The following is a 14,299-nucleotide window of genomic DNA, read 5'->3' on the forward strand; positions in this document are numbered from 1 at the left end:
TGCTTACCACTGTTGTAAAGCCAAGGCTGTAAAGTTTTTTAAACCACAAGCAGAAGATCCCAGGAGATAAAAAAAAAAAAAAAGTTTTGACCATTGAACCAGCTCCAACTGCTGCCAACAACCATGTTCACCATTATCCAAATCTAAAAGCTAGTCAAAATTAAGAATACTTTGATATGCTACAAAAATCTATAAGTACCTTAATAATAACTCCTTATAAAAAATTTTTGTAAACATCCGTTGTGTTTTAAATGACTCCACATGGGAGCCCAACCTAAGGTGGCCTAAAACCACTGCCAATTGTTTCATACATTAATGGGTTTTTGACTGCTGACATGACAAAAAAATATATAATCAGATATGATCATTGAGCTTGTGTGGCAGAATGGTAAGTGCCTTAGCTCCATAGGTTTAAATGGGGTAACAGTGCCAATCCAATGCCCAGATAAATAGGGTTGCATCAGCTAGGGCATCTGGCGTAAAAACTGTGGTTAAATAATCTGCTGTGGCACCACCTTCGGAGCAGCCAAAAGGAATTGTTCAGAATTTGGCACAGCTAAAAAGCATGTAAGAACATTGAACATGGCCATGTCCATTCCTTCATACAAAAGGTCAGATTTTTTCCTTTAAAGCATGTGCTATGAAGAATTTATGTATGGATTTGAACTAATCAAAAGCTTATTTAATACATTTATAAACAGACTTCAATCTCAAGACAAGTCAAGCCCCAAGACACTATTGCAATATAAAACATATGTAGTGATGAAAGTGCGTCTTGTATATAAATAAAGAAAAACCCCACATTGAGCTTATTTTACTGTTTATTTACAAGTGAGAATGTACAGTTTCTTACATTGAGTAGAAGTGCAAATCTGACACTCAAACTCTGGATGTGCATTTAGAAATCTGACCCAAACTTTGATGATATTGCATAACAAAAAAATTATGCACTGTTGGATAAGTGATTAACATGAGACTGAAAAACCTGCACTCAAATTAGAACAGAAGGAAATGGCCAAATCAGTGAGATAGTTACATTCCAAGTTCTAGGTTTGTGACAATCTGAGTAGCCAACCATCATAAAGCAATGACCACATAGTCACATGACATGACTAAACTTTTGGTACAATCTCATGTTTTCTGTGGTCATTAAAATAAAACAATTTTAAAAAAACACAAAAAAGATGCAAGTTTAACCCATGGGAAGCCATTAGTGTGCAACATGGAAGCAAACCAAATGACATTCATGACTAAATCCTGCATAGACCTAGAGCTTTAGAAGATAAACCAAAGAAATGCGTGCACCATAGGAGTGACCTTGAGTTGGTAAGGAAACATCCTCGTCCGAGAGCAAGATTTAGCATAAATCACGAAATCACAACACAACAGCACCCTGACCTTGCAAAAGCTACAGAACAGACAGAACGCTATAGAGTAAGAGGAGTATTCAAATCGTGAATGATGGGGATTTCATTTTTTCTTCAAATTTCTTTATGCAATGCTTTTCCTCTGCGTGGCTGAAAATTGTCCATACATCGTGATCTGTTTTGGGGGGTCAACAATCGCGCCAGCTCTGTTCCACGATAGCAGAGACACGCTTTTCGTACTCCCGTTTGTTTTCCTGGTACAGCTGGGCTGCCTGGCTGTTGGCGGGACTGTTTGGGTTTGGCTCGTCCAGTAGAGACTGTTAAGAAAAGGACAATAAAAAAAAAAACAAGTAGATCAGAAACGAAAACATTATGTAGTGAGGTGTTCCTGGAGTCTCAGCGGTCAGATATGCTAGCTCACCCCCCCTGAGGTTTGGGTTTAAATCTAAGCAGTGCTATCAGCCAACTAGGTCTCAGCACAGACATGATTGACTATGTCTGATAACCCTTTTCCACCGATGCGGCACGGAGCCCGTTCCGGTTCCCGAACTTGATTTTGAACCGGTTCCGCGTGTTTCCACCGGAAAAAAAGGTTCCAGACAGTGAACTAGCGGGCACCGCGGAATACTTGTTTTTTCAGCCCGAACCATCAGTCAGTGGGCGTGTCATGTTGTACAGCATAGCGCGTTAGCAACAATGCCGTCCGCTGGAGTCTCATATGGAGCTTGATGCTGTATTTTTATCTTTTAAACTTCACCTGATTACATTTTGAACCAGTTTGCCGCTTTTATTTTTTAAAGCGCCTTTAAAAAGGTGAATTGTGTGATATTACGAGATAAAAATGACCCGGACAGAACGAAAAACGCTTAACGTGAAAAATAAAGCATTAAGCTTTTTCAACTCCCCGAGCTGCATAGACACACGTGAAGTAAATCCAGCTAAACACAGATACATGTGGTATTTTAAAGTGGATTTGATGTTTATTTCACACAGATTAATGTTCATGTTGTGGAACTTTAATGATGTTTCACCGCTCGAGTCGAGCGCATTTGCAACTCCTCTCACGTCAATAAACTAAAGAAAACAACAACTGAGACAAACGAGTCACGTCTTCTTATCACAGATAGTTAGATCGCTGCTTTTTACATGAAAACAAACATCTGTAACAGCAGCACAAACGCTCGCACATAATCTACACACTCCGCCATGTTATTACTTCTCTTAACTCTTAGTAACACCCACCGATGATGACGCTGCTTGGTTCTCAAAAACTGGTGGAAACGCGCGTCGGTTCTCTACAGAACACCAAGGTTCAGAGAAACCTGAACAGAACCGGTTCAAGAACCATGGTTTTTTTGGTGGAAAAGGGGTATGAGTGAGGCGGATGACAAGAGCCTTGCACTGAATTGGCACCCTGACCAGGGTTTTCCTGCCTTGCACCCAGTGTTTCCCCACTGGAACCGGATCAGCCACAATCCTGATACCTGGGATAAAGCAGTCCAATTTCGTCTTTCATGATAAAATACAAGGAGCAAATTTGGTGCACTTGTGATGCTACCAGACTTGAGCTTTATCTTTATCCACACATCAATTAGACAAAGCCTGGACCTGGTTTCTGTTTGCAGAGTCAGTTCGCTGCAAAGAGTCCACAGGGCTGTCTGAAAACCTAGTGAGCTGCCTTGCTGCCTACCTCATCAAACTTACAAGGCAGACATCGAACTTATAAGGCAGGTTATTCGGAATCATTACTTTTTTCATTGGCGATTACACCACTGCACAACCCACTAGCATGCCAACTAACATCTCCTTCCGTGTACCGAAACGGTTAAATTATAACTGACGAGCCCAAATTTGCAAATAAATTGCAATTGTGCACCTTTATACAAATTAAAAATTGAGAATTTATTAACATTTGAAAAGAACTTCGTTAATTCGTCTGCCATATTTCAAATCTTTGGCGAGAAAAATTGTGTCGCACAGAATGCTGGGGTTGCCTTCACTGCTAAGGAAGCATCAGATGCTCCCTCATTATTTAGTCAGTTTATCGCTTCAAAATAAGGCACCTCATTAGGCAGCATTTTCAAGCATCTTAGAATTCGGGCAGCCTTCTTCTCGGGAGTGTGCTTAGGGTGACATAAAATGTTATCCATGTAGAGAGCTTACTAGGTTTTCGGACAGACCCCACACATCAAATCTTGTTCTAGTCTTTCCCAGCTTCTCAAGATCACACCACACGGATCAATGGTGTGCGAGCTCTAAGAAATACAAGGGTGTGATGCCATGTACTTTCTAAGTTGTCCTATTGTTAGTGTACATACCTGTATAGAAGTTAAAATTGAAGACACATCATATGTTGGACTCCAACGGTTCTGCAGGATGTCCAAACATATACTACCATCTGCATAGACTGGAGAAAAAAGAGAATGTTTGGTGGTCTACTATTATCAGCAATGTCTTAAACCCACACAGCAACCCCCACATGATAAAACCAAGTCTTAAGTGAAACTTACCATTAGGGTGAAACATTTTGGATACAAAACGAACTGTGGGAGGTTTGTTTGGATACTCCTCTGTAAATTCTATTGTGAGTTTGAATGTTCCTGCAGGAAAAAGATGAAAAGGTTTAAAATAAAGCTTCAAGTTCAACATATAAAACATGCACACAAACATTCCCTGCCTGTTTCAAATGTCTGAAAATATATACAGTGCTGGTATTTGTTGGTTCTAAATGATCTCCATGCTACTCTACTTCTGCACAAGTATCATGATACAAACCTGAGTGCTCATATAAAACACAATTTATTTCAATATGATTCAGTATGCAATCAATTCTCATTATCACTTAGAACACTGCACCACCAGTTCAACCGTTTAATTATTTGGCATTTGAGGGGGGTGGTATTAAAATATTTATAACAGAGAAGCCATCTTTACAGCAATCAGCCAGTAATTAGTACAAAAGCTAAACTGTAATCCCTGTAATTGTAGACCTTTCGGCTCCAGGGGTGCCATACAATGGCTGACCCTGCACTCTCACTGCAGCTTTAAAACAAACTAGGATATGTAAAAATAAATAAATAAATAATAATAATTTCATTGTACTGCACACATGTATATGTGACCAATTAATCCATTCTATCTGCCCTAGATTAATATTAATGTTATTATTATTATATGTCCACACTGACTTATTTGCCGGTTATACACCACAGCAGTATATTGTCATACCTCTATGTAAAACTACAAAATCCAAAATATAAACAGACTTTTTTGGTGCTACATAAAAAAAGCAGTGACGGAGGGGGTCAATGTCTCAGCAATTATTTGCATAATGCAAATTATGTCATTTACTTACATTAGGGTCATAAAAAAACCACCTGACCTTATTAAAAGTATTTTACCAATATACATTTGATTCCATTAATCTTGGTCCATTAAAGCATGACTATCATTGTAAAGCTGTATTTCAGATGATTATCTTTCTAGTGAAAATCACCAGACATTTGTAGCAAATCAAGAGGAAGCATAGATGCAAGATTATACATTATATATACACAATATATTGTTGTATAAAGATTCAAAATAGATATTTTTCTTTACTTAAATTTTTGCATGTAATCATTTTTAGTAGTGTTTTTTGTTTGTCACCAAGAGAAGTTTGGCATGTTCTACCCATGCCCTTCTGGCTTTCCTTCAGGTACTCTGGTTTTCTTCTATATTTTAACTATTATAGAGTTGCTGAGTTAAAGTAAAATTAAACCTGTTAATAAATGACCCCACATCTTTATAGTGAATTAATTCCATTTGAATGTGCTCAACTGTTTTACCAATATGAACCAAAACAGATAAATAAAAGTGCGGTCTTACCATCTTCAAAAGGTGTTCCCTCTGGGCTAAAAAACACAAGTAGAGCAAATCATCAGTTTTCTGCCAGTTCTGGGAAGCCAATAGCTAATAATCTAAACTAGCTTAGACTTGTGAACTGAAAGGGATGAGGGCTTTATTTTTGTCACTGTAGGACGAGCATGTTCAAGGTGTACAGTGTATCACAAAAGTGAGTACACCCCTCACATTTCTGCAGATATTTAAGTATATCTTTTCATGGGACAACACTGACAAAATGACACTTTGACACAATGAAAAGTAGTCTGTGTGCAGCTTATATAACAGTGTAAATTTATTCTTCCCTCAAAATAACTCAATATACAGCCATTAATGTCTAAACCACCGGCAACAAAAGTGAGTACACCCCTTAGTGAAAGTTCCTGAAGTGTCAATATTTTGTGTGGCCACCATTATTTCCCAGAACTGCCTTAACTCTCCTGGGCATGGAGTTTACCAGAGCTTCACAGGTTGCCACTGGAATGCTTTTCCACTCCTCCATGACGACATCACAGAGCTGGCGGATATTCGAGACTTTGCGCTCCTCCACCTTCCGCTTGAGGATGCCCCAAAGATGTTCTATTGGGTTTAGGTCTGGAGACATGCTTGGCCAGTCCATCACCTTTACCCTCAGCCTCTTCAATAAAGCAGTGGTCGTCTTAGAGGTGTGTTTGGGGTCATTATCATGCTGGAACACTGCCCTGCGACCCAGTTTCCGGAGGGAGGGGATCATGCTCTGCTTCAGTATTTCACAGTACATATTGGAGTTCATGTGTCCCTCAATGAAATGTAACTCCCCAACACCTGCTGCACTCATGCAGCCCCAGACCATGGCATTCCAACCACCATGCTTGACTGTAGGCATGACACACTTATCTTTGTACTCCTCACCTGATTGCCGCCACACATGCTTGAGACCATCTGAACCAAACAAATTAATCTTGGTCTCATCAGACCATAGGACATAGTTCCAGTAATCCATGTCCTTTGTTGACATGTCTTCAGCAAACTGTTTGCGGGCTTTCTTGTGTAGAGATTTCAGAAGAGGCTTCCTTCTGGGGTGACAGCCATGCAGACCAATTTGATGTAGTGTGCGGCGTATGGTCTGAGCACTGACAGGCTGACCCCCCACCTTTTCAATCTCTGCAGCAATGCTGACAGCACTCCTGCGCCTATCTTTCAAAGACAGCAGTTGGATGTGACGCTGAGCACGTGCACTCAGCTTCTTTGGACGACCAACGCGAGGTCTGTTCTGAGTGGACCCTGCTCTTTAAAAACGCTGGATGATCTTGGCCACTGTGCTGCAGCTCAGTTTCAGGGTGTTGGCAATCTTCTTGTAGCCTTGGCCATCTTCATGTAGCACAACAATTCGTCTTTTAAGATCCTCAGAGAGTTCTTTGCCATGAGGTGCCATGTTGGAACTTTCAGTGACCAGTATGAGAGAGTGTGAGAGCTGTACTACTAAATTGAACACACCTGCTCCCTATGCACACCTGAGACCTAGTAACACTAACGAGTCACATGACATTTTGGAGGGAAAATGACAAGCAGTGCTCAATTTGGACATTTAGGGGTGTAGTCTCTTAGGGGTGTACTCACTTTTGTTGCCGGTGGTTTAGACATTAATGGCTGTATATTGAGTTATTTTGAGGGAAGAATAAATTTACACTGTTATATAAGCTGCACACAGACTACTTTTCACTGTGTCAAAGTGTCATTTTGACAGTGTTGTCCCATGAAAAGATATACTTAAATATCTGCAGAAATGTGAGGGGTGTACTCACTTTTGTGATACACTGTATATACTGTACAGTAATGCAGTATTTAACATTGTATAATGCAGTATTTTAATGTTTGTGGTTTGACATGCTGTCTTTTGATTGTGGCCAATTCCTATGACGCATCCCTACTTACGGACCTCTGAGGTGTAGTTATGTAGTATTCACTACAGGAAAAGGGTGCATATGAGCATGTGGCATTACCAACTATACAAATTAATAGCAATTTTTTTTGGCTGGGTAATGGAAGAAATGAGCAGAGAACACCAGGGTACTCAAGTAAACTGAATTAAAGAGTGGGACTATTCTGTAAAATTTGATTTTAACAAAATATACATTTAAATGGAAGTGTTATTTTCCTTTAGTGTTAAATGGGGTAATTTAGAAAAGCCTGTGAGTGCAGACATGCTCATTTGCATTGCAGCAAGAATTTCAAGCAAATTAGAATTTTATTATAATATCAGGCCTGGCTCCATGAGACTTATTTATTTATTAATTTTTCCCCTTTTTCTCCCCCTTTAGCGCATCCAATAGTTCAATTTGCATCGTGCTTCCTCTCTGTCTATGCCGAACCCTGCCCTGACCGAGGAGGTCGAAGCTAACCCATATCCCCTCCGAAACATGGGCAGCAGCCGGATGCATTTTTGCCACCCACACATTGATGAGTGTTGCATGCGGATAGACACACCCTAAGGGCACTCTTCCTCATCTCTGTGCAGGCGCCTCTAATCAGCCGGCAGAGGTCGTAATTGCATTCCGACAGAGAGAGACCCACATCCGGTTCTTTGTCCCGCCCCCCAACTGAGCAACCGGCCAATCGTTACTTATACAGCCACTCAGCCTCGAACCGGTAAGGCAGAGCTGGATTCGATGCAATGTACTCAGAATCCAGCTCTGCTTGCAGCGTGTTTTGTTGCTGGGTCACCTGAGCGGGCTAAGACTTATTTATTTTGAAATATAATTTAAATCATAATAACTTATCATTAGTTTGTAATAACTTTTACTCCATTAAGGTTGTAGTTAGACACAGTACGAGTCTAACTACAACTTGCAAGTTGAATCTCAGCCGAACCAGCAACTTGGCTGGGCATCCACACAAACACACTAGGCCGTGTCTGAGGGAGTGAAAGTCGCACAGGGTCTCTTTTTTGCAATCTCCAGAAGTCTGTGTGAGTGTGGGAGGAGAGTCAAATGAAGCCAGGAGTGGTTCTCCATATATGATATGGCTCTGTGCTAGAACCCATCACTGGCAGGTGATAGAAAGTAATCCATCACAATCAGATAACAGTAAAACAGGGAAACTACCAGGTTACAAAAGAATTGAATTCATGATGAGTTTTGAATAATTAACGTGGCATTAATGTTGATGTGGCACCTGTTAACATCCTGGCTTGATCCCAAAAATGTTTCAATTCTGAGAGTATAAGATTTTGGCTTATTACTGTAGACGTGCTTGATAACCGACTTGCTGCTTGATGTCGATTAGGGAAAATCAAGTTTACTTTGATGGTGAAGAAATTTACACGTAAATAGAGAATTCTTACCCAAATATGACAGCGTTCCAGACCATAATGTTATTTTCTGATGGGGCTCCGCTCACTCCTGCTGGAGGATCCTCCTGCAGTCTGAAAAATAAGAGTAAAAAAACACCCTTACAAAACGGTTACTGCACGCATTCAGTATAACAAGAACATACGTTATAATCTGTTTATTAAACGTGTAATAACTAAAATAAACACTGTGTCAACAATTATATTAAACATTATTATAAAAGCCGCCATGTTTGTTCTGGCAGTAATTTGCTAACGCTACTAGCTACATAGCCGGTTCTCCCAAAACAATCGAGGCCCTGTTTTTCCTCTTTTAGCTTACCGTTTGAAATCTCTCATTAAGCGCCGTCGTGCTGGGGTGGACATATTTTTTAATTCGAAAATAAAAACCTATTCATACGGTTTCAGCGCTTGTTTTAAGTTCTGTGGCTTTTAGTCCGTTTTAATTTATTAAAACATTCGGTTTAGCTTTATCCGCTAACTAGCGTCTTCTGTCGCCTGTTATCTGAACTGGTGTAAGCTAGCTGTTTAGCCTCCAGAAACCGGGCGATACCATTTTACCTGGGCAGCGGGGAATACAGTATAACAAACAAACTAAAGATTACCTGTGTAAAAAATAACCTAAATTACAACATAATTTCTTAAAATGATAATTATTTATAATATACGTCCACCATTACCATATCAATGATTTTATTTTGAAAAAGTTGTCTATTTTTAACCAATTTTTACATATTAACAAGGATGTGGGTGCATATGAACCTCCTCAAAAATACCAAAGTACTTCATTTTTACTACATTTTTATTCACTCTATATAGCCAAAAGTATACAGCTACTCCTCTTAATTATTAAGTTCATTTAAAAAAATTTTATGTTTAGGCAACAGTGTAGGAAAGGCCATTTCTTGTTCCAGCAAGACTTGGGTTTGACAAGTTTGGTGAGAGGAATTACAGTGGCCAGTGAAAAGCTTTCTCAGAAGACTAAAGACTGTTAATAGCCCCAACAGGGAAGGATGGATAAGACTCTATAATAATAATAAGTTGGACTTATATAGAGCCTTTCACAATACCCAAGGACATTTTACAAAATAGAAAAATACATTAAGATACAATAATAGAGACAGATACATGAGGAACACATAAATACATAAATAATAAGACTAACAGGATACAACACACTTAAGAAACACATAATTTAAATAAACTAATGAGACTTATGAAACAGTAGAATGTTGGGTAAACAGATGAGTTTTAAGTAAGGATTTGAATTCAGTAAAAGAATAAGTACAGCGCAGAGTAAGAGGAAGAGAGTTCCAAAGTAGAGGAGCAGAGACAGAGAAGGATCTTCCACCCATGGTGGAGAGCCTGAAGCTGGGGACAATCAGAAGACCTGCATCAGCAGACCATAAAGAGCGTGAGGGAGTGTATGGATGTAGCAGATTATGTAAGTATATTGGACCAAGACCATAAAGTGCTTTGAAAGTAAGAATGAGGACTTTGTATTGAATGCGTTTGGAGATGGGTAACCAGTGAAGTAGGGCAAGAACAGGTGTAATGTGATCTGTTTTTTTGGAGCGAGTGAGCATCCTGGCAGCAGAGTTTTGAACACATTGAAGAAGGTGGATAGATTTTGCAGGGAGACCATAGAGCAGAGAATTACAAATCTTTACAAATCTATCTGAAAGGCCATTTTTTTAGAATAAGATGCCCAACAAACTTGTGGTCAAGTTTCAGCCCTGGTTATAGACTGGTGGGCAGTACAATGTAATGGTAAGGCATTTCTTTAACCATGTTCTAAGAACATTTATAAAGAGCTGTCCCCAGGTGTAAGAAAATATGCTTGATTGGGCACAGAAAATGCTTTTGAAGTGCAATTTAAAGAAAACTACATTCTATCAATTTTTGCTGCCACCACCACAAGGGCAAAACAGATGGGATTACAGGGATTACATGGATCATCAGATTTTACACAAACATGTGGAGTCTGCATGCTGTCATTACAGAAAAAAAAAATTAATAAAGACATCAGTTTTTTAAAGATTCAACTTTAATTAAATTCAAGCAAAATGCGAAATTGAATTGAACAATGAATTCAGACTTTTGGCCCCCACTGTAAGTCATATTATGTGTAAGATCGTGACATTGTGCTTAAATCTGAAGTGTATATTAAGTGTGTAAATACTTGCTTTACTTTAAAATGCATAGTGTACAAGCATTAAACATTTTATATATAAAATGTAAAACAATTGGAACATTCCTTTATTAGAATAAGTGAAATTTAATGCAAATGTGACAGTATATAAATCTAAGTCAATATGTTAGCATAAGTGTACATTGTAAAGAAAAAAAATGCAACAATATTAAAAAAATATTTAATATCAGATAAATTAGTCTTTGTAATAAATTTGAAAAAGCAAAGACAAGACATACACATAACATACATTCATTGGGCAAAAGTATGTGGACGTCCTATTTAGGCACAGTTGTTGCGAACAGTCAATAAAAATATGGCCATGCAATCTCCATCGACATTAAGAGAAGTTGGTTGTACTGAAATGTTTAATGACTTTAAATAGGATAATTCAGGACCAATCAGTTTGTCCAATTGCTGTTCTACTAGATATACTCTACTCAACTGTATGTGCTGGTACTGAATTTAAAACACCTAGGAGTAACAGCAGCTGTAAAGTGTTAGGCTATAGAAACTCACAGAATGGGACGGCCAATGGCTAAAGCACTGTAAAAAATGATAATATGGCACTTTAAGATTATATTACTATTTACAGTGTTTTTAAATTGAATCAATAATTTGTTTGTAGAATATGTCCAACTGATGATTTATTTGTTGTTTGGTTTTGCATGCCTTATAGGTTTGCTGTTTGCTTTAGCATTGTTGTCCAATAAAATATTAGTAAATAATGCATGTTTTATATTGAATTAATAAGCATCTTATACAATTGTAAGTCATATAATCTTTACTTTTCCTAAACAATGCATGACATTTAATAAAAATATGGTATAAAATGTTTTATTAATATAAAATAATTTCAGTGTAAATATTTGTACCATTCATTAGAACATATTTCGGTCAATGTGAACATTATATATCAAATTAACCAAATAATTTAAAACCAATAAAAGCCACTAAAGCAGGATTTAAGATTCATTGTCATTCACTTTCACAATCCAATCTTATCCTGATCTCAGTGGTGGTGGACTAGTGCACTAGTCCGTTGTGCCAACCAAGCACCTCTTAGAACTTAATTCTTTTTAAATAGTATATCTTTTACATTAAAGGTTACTCTGAAGACATCATTTTTTTTATTTTAGGGGTTTCTGTATAACCTTTCATTATAAAATGAATACATTTTTCATGCAGTTTTACACAAAAATGTCAAAATTAGGTGGCAATTTTAAGGTACCTACATTCAGGTGTAAACAGGGTTTAAGTCCCAGAGTTGCCAGATAAGCCCTTAAGTAATGCCCTAAACTGTAAAATGCTCAGTGATAATGATTGTATTCATTTTCATGTTACTTTTGAATACAATTACAACTACAAGTACAATAACAACCCTTAAAATGTTACATTACATTTAATCAATATTTAAAACTACTCATTGCACAGGATGCTTCACATTAAGCTTGGATGTGACATCAAGACCAGACTCTCCAGGCAGCAATTCTTTCAGGAGATATGACAGCAGTTTCTAGAATAGAAATCAGAGCTGTAAAAGGGTTCAAAACATGAAAAAAACATTTATAGAAGTCAAATATCACTCACATAAACCAACTTTTTGTTTTCTTCTGCATTCTGAAAAATCCTGAATGTGGTTTCCAAATTCGTTTTGCTGATGATTACAGGAACTAAACCTATTAAAACATTATAAGAATTATAAGCTTTATATAATGGCATCCATAAAATATAACATGACAAGAAATACCTACATTTGGAGGTAATGAGTTGCAGTGCTTTCTCTTTGGTTTGATTTTTGTCTTCCTTGCTTCGAGGTGACTGCTGAGGTGCATCCCCCTCTGGACATATGTACTTACAAAGGTCATCAATGTAGCCAGCGATTTGATCTTCTGAAGGTTTTATCTTCTTAACATAAGAATTTACTCCACTAAGTAAGAAAGAGACACGTTTGGATGTGAAGGAAAAAAGTAATGATGTATGAAAATCAGAGGAACTTTAAAGGTAGACAGAATAGGTAAAATAGTATGGAATTCTTAAGAACCATTTAAGAGTTTTTAGTTTTTATCTAAAATAATATATTTTAGAATGTTTCATTATAACAGTTTTTAATATATAAAAATGTCAACAATAACTGTCAACATTTTTATTTGTTATTGGGTGTAATTGCTTATAGCTTCAAGTAATTTATGAAAGGTACATATTTTCACTGGCTTTTCAACTTCAAAAAATGGGTGAAAATTTTACATTGACAGTACTTTCAGACATTAACAATACACTGTAAGCAGTTAGGCTCTCAAGTGGTGTAAAAAAGTATACATATATAACAAAAACTATAACATCAGGAGATATTTAAAAATAACATTGTCATTCCTAGTTCATAGTCCAAGACAGCTGTTTTTTAAATGGGCTTTTTAATGTACACAGTCGAATCACATTATTATGACCACCATATATCTAATCTAATATCCAGAGTAACCGCCGTGTGCAGCACAGACAGCAGCTGGACGGGCTGCGAGTGACTTAAGCCATGCTGACTGCAGTGCATCCCTCAGCTGCTGGAGGGTAGGTGGGGGAGGATCCATAGAGCAAACACGACGATCGAGTTGGTCCCACAGATACTCAATTGGGTTTAAGTCTGGGGAACATGTCGCATTGTCTTGCTGGAAGATCCCATCCGCCCCAGGTAAGACAATCAGCATGTATGGGTGTATGTGATCTGCAAGGATGGATTCATACCCAAATCAGTCGAGCGTGCTTTCCACATGGATTCATGGGCCCAGAGAATGCCACGAAAACATTCCCCAGACCATCGCTTATTTGCAATGGTGCCATTTGTCCACTCATGATACACTTTCACTCTGATAAATCACCCCTTTTGCAGATGACAGCAATGAGGGATATATGTGCAGACAGCCTATCGCACACCTTATATACCCACCAAGCCAGCTCACGAAGCGTGACTTCCTACATGAGCTACACGCTGCCGCCGTCAAAAGTAGGAAGTGGTCATAATAATGTGATTCGACTTTGTAATTTCCCATTGTAGCTGACCCCTGCCCCGATTGAGGAAAGCGAGACTGTCACACGCCCCCACTGACATGTGTGCAGTAGCGAGAGCCACACCCGGATCAGCATTATTCCTAGACTCTGTGCAGACGCCATCAACCAGCCAGAAGAGGTCGTAATTCACTCAGTTATGAGGAGTCCCTATCCGGCTTATCCTACCCAATGAACAACAGCCAATTGTTGTTCATGCAGCCGTCTAACCCAGCCAGCACTATTTTATTAGTCATATGCAATGGCTTTCAAAATGATTCAGATATTACACTATATTTTAATAGACAAAAGAAAACATATCAGAACTTACATATTTAGCCAAAACTTGACTGGATTAGTCCTGAGGATTTTAAGTACATATGAATTCCCTGTGGAAAAAGATGTTTTATGTTTACATTTGCTTTATTTATTGGACACTTTATCCAAAGCAACTTATAATTGTGACCATGTTTACTAGAGTGTTACATCACA

General features: G+C 38.2%; 1 protein-coding gene and 1 long non-coding RNA gene across 2 annotated transcripts; both read right to left on the reverse strand.

The window, feature by feature from the left end:
- Positions 1-803: 803 nt before the first annotated feature.
- On the reverse strand, positions 804-9,088 carry ube2a (ubiquitin-conjugating enzyme E2A (RAD6 homolog)). The gene is made up of 6 exons (XM_062999827.1): positions 8,900-9,088; positions 8,572-8,652; positions 5,235-5,260; positions 3,878-3,967; positions 3,686-3,774; positions 804-1,684 (listed from the first exon to the last, which is right to left on the reverse strand). The coding sequence occupies exons 1-6, from the start codon at positions 8,941-8,943 to the stop codon at positions 1,556-1,558; spliced, it is 459 nt and encodes a 152-aa protein (XP_062855897.1). The 5' UTR covers positions 8,944-9,088; the 3' UTR covers positions 804-1,555.
- A 2,541-nt stretch (positions 9,089-11,629) lies between these two features.
- Positions 11,630-14,218, reverse strand: LOC134318879 (uncharacterized). The gene is made up of 4 exons (XR_010013437.1): positions 14,139-14,218; positions 12,523-12,698; positions 12,359-12,447; positions 11,630-12,284 (listed from the first exon to the last, which is right to left on the reverse strand). It is a non-coding gene; the product is annotated as an uncharacterized LOC134318879 (long non-coding RNA).
- Between the last annotated feature and the right edge of the window lie 81 nt (positions 14,219-14,299).

Source organism: Trichomycterus rosablanca, chromosome 8 (genome assembly GCF_030014385.1).
Source record: "Trichomycterus rosablanca isolate fTriRos1 chromosome 8, fTriRos1.hap1, whole genome shotgun sequence".
NCBI classification, from domain to species: domain Eukaryota; kingdom Metazoa; phylum Chordata; class Actinopteri; order Siluriformes; family Trichomycteridae; genus Trichomycterus; species Trichomycterus rosablanca.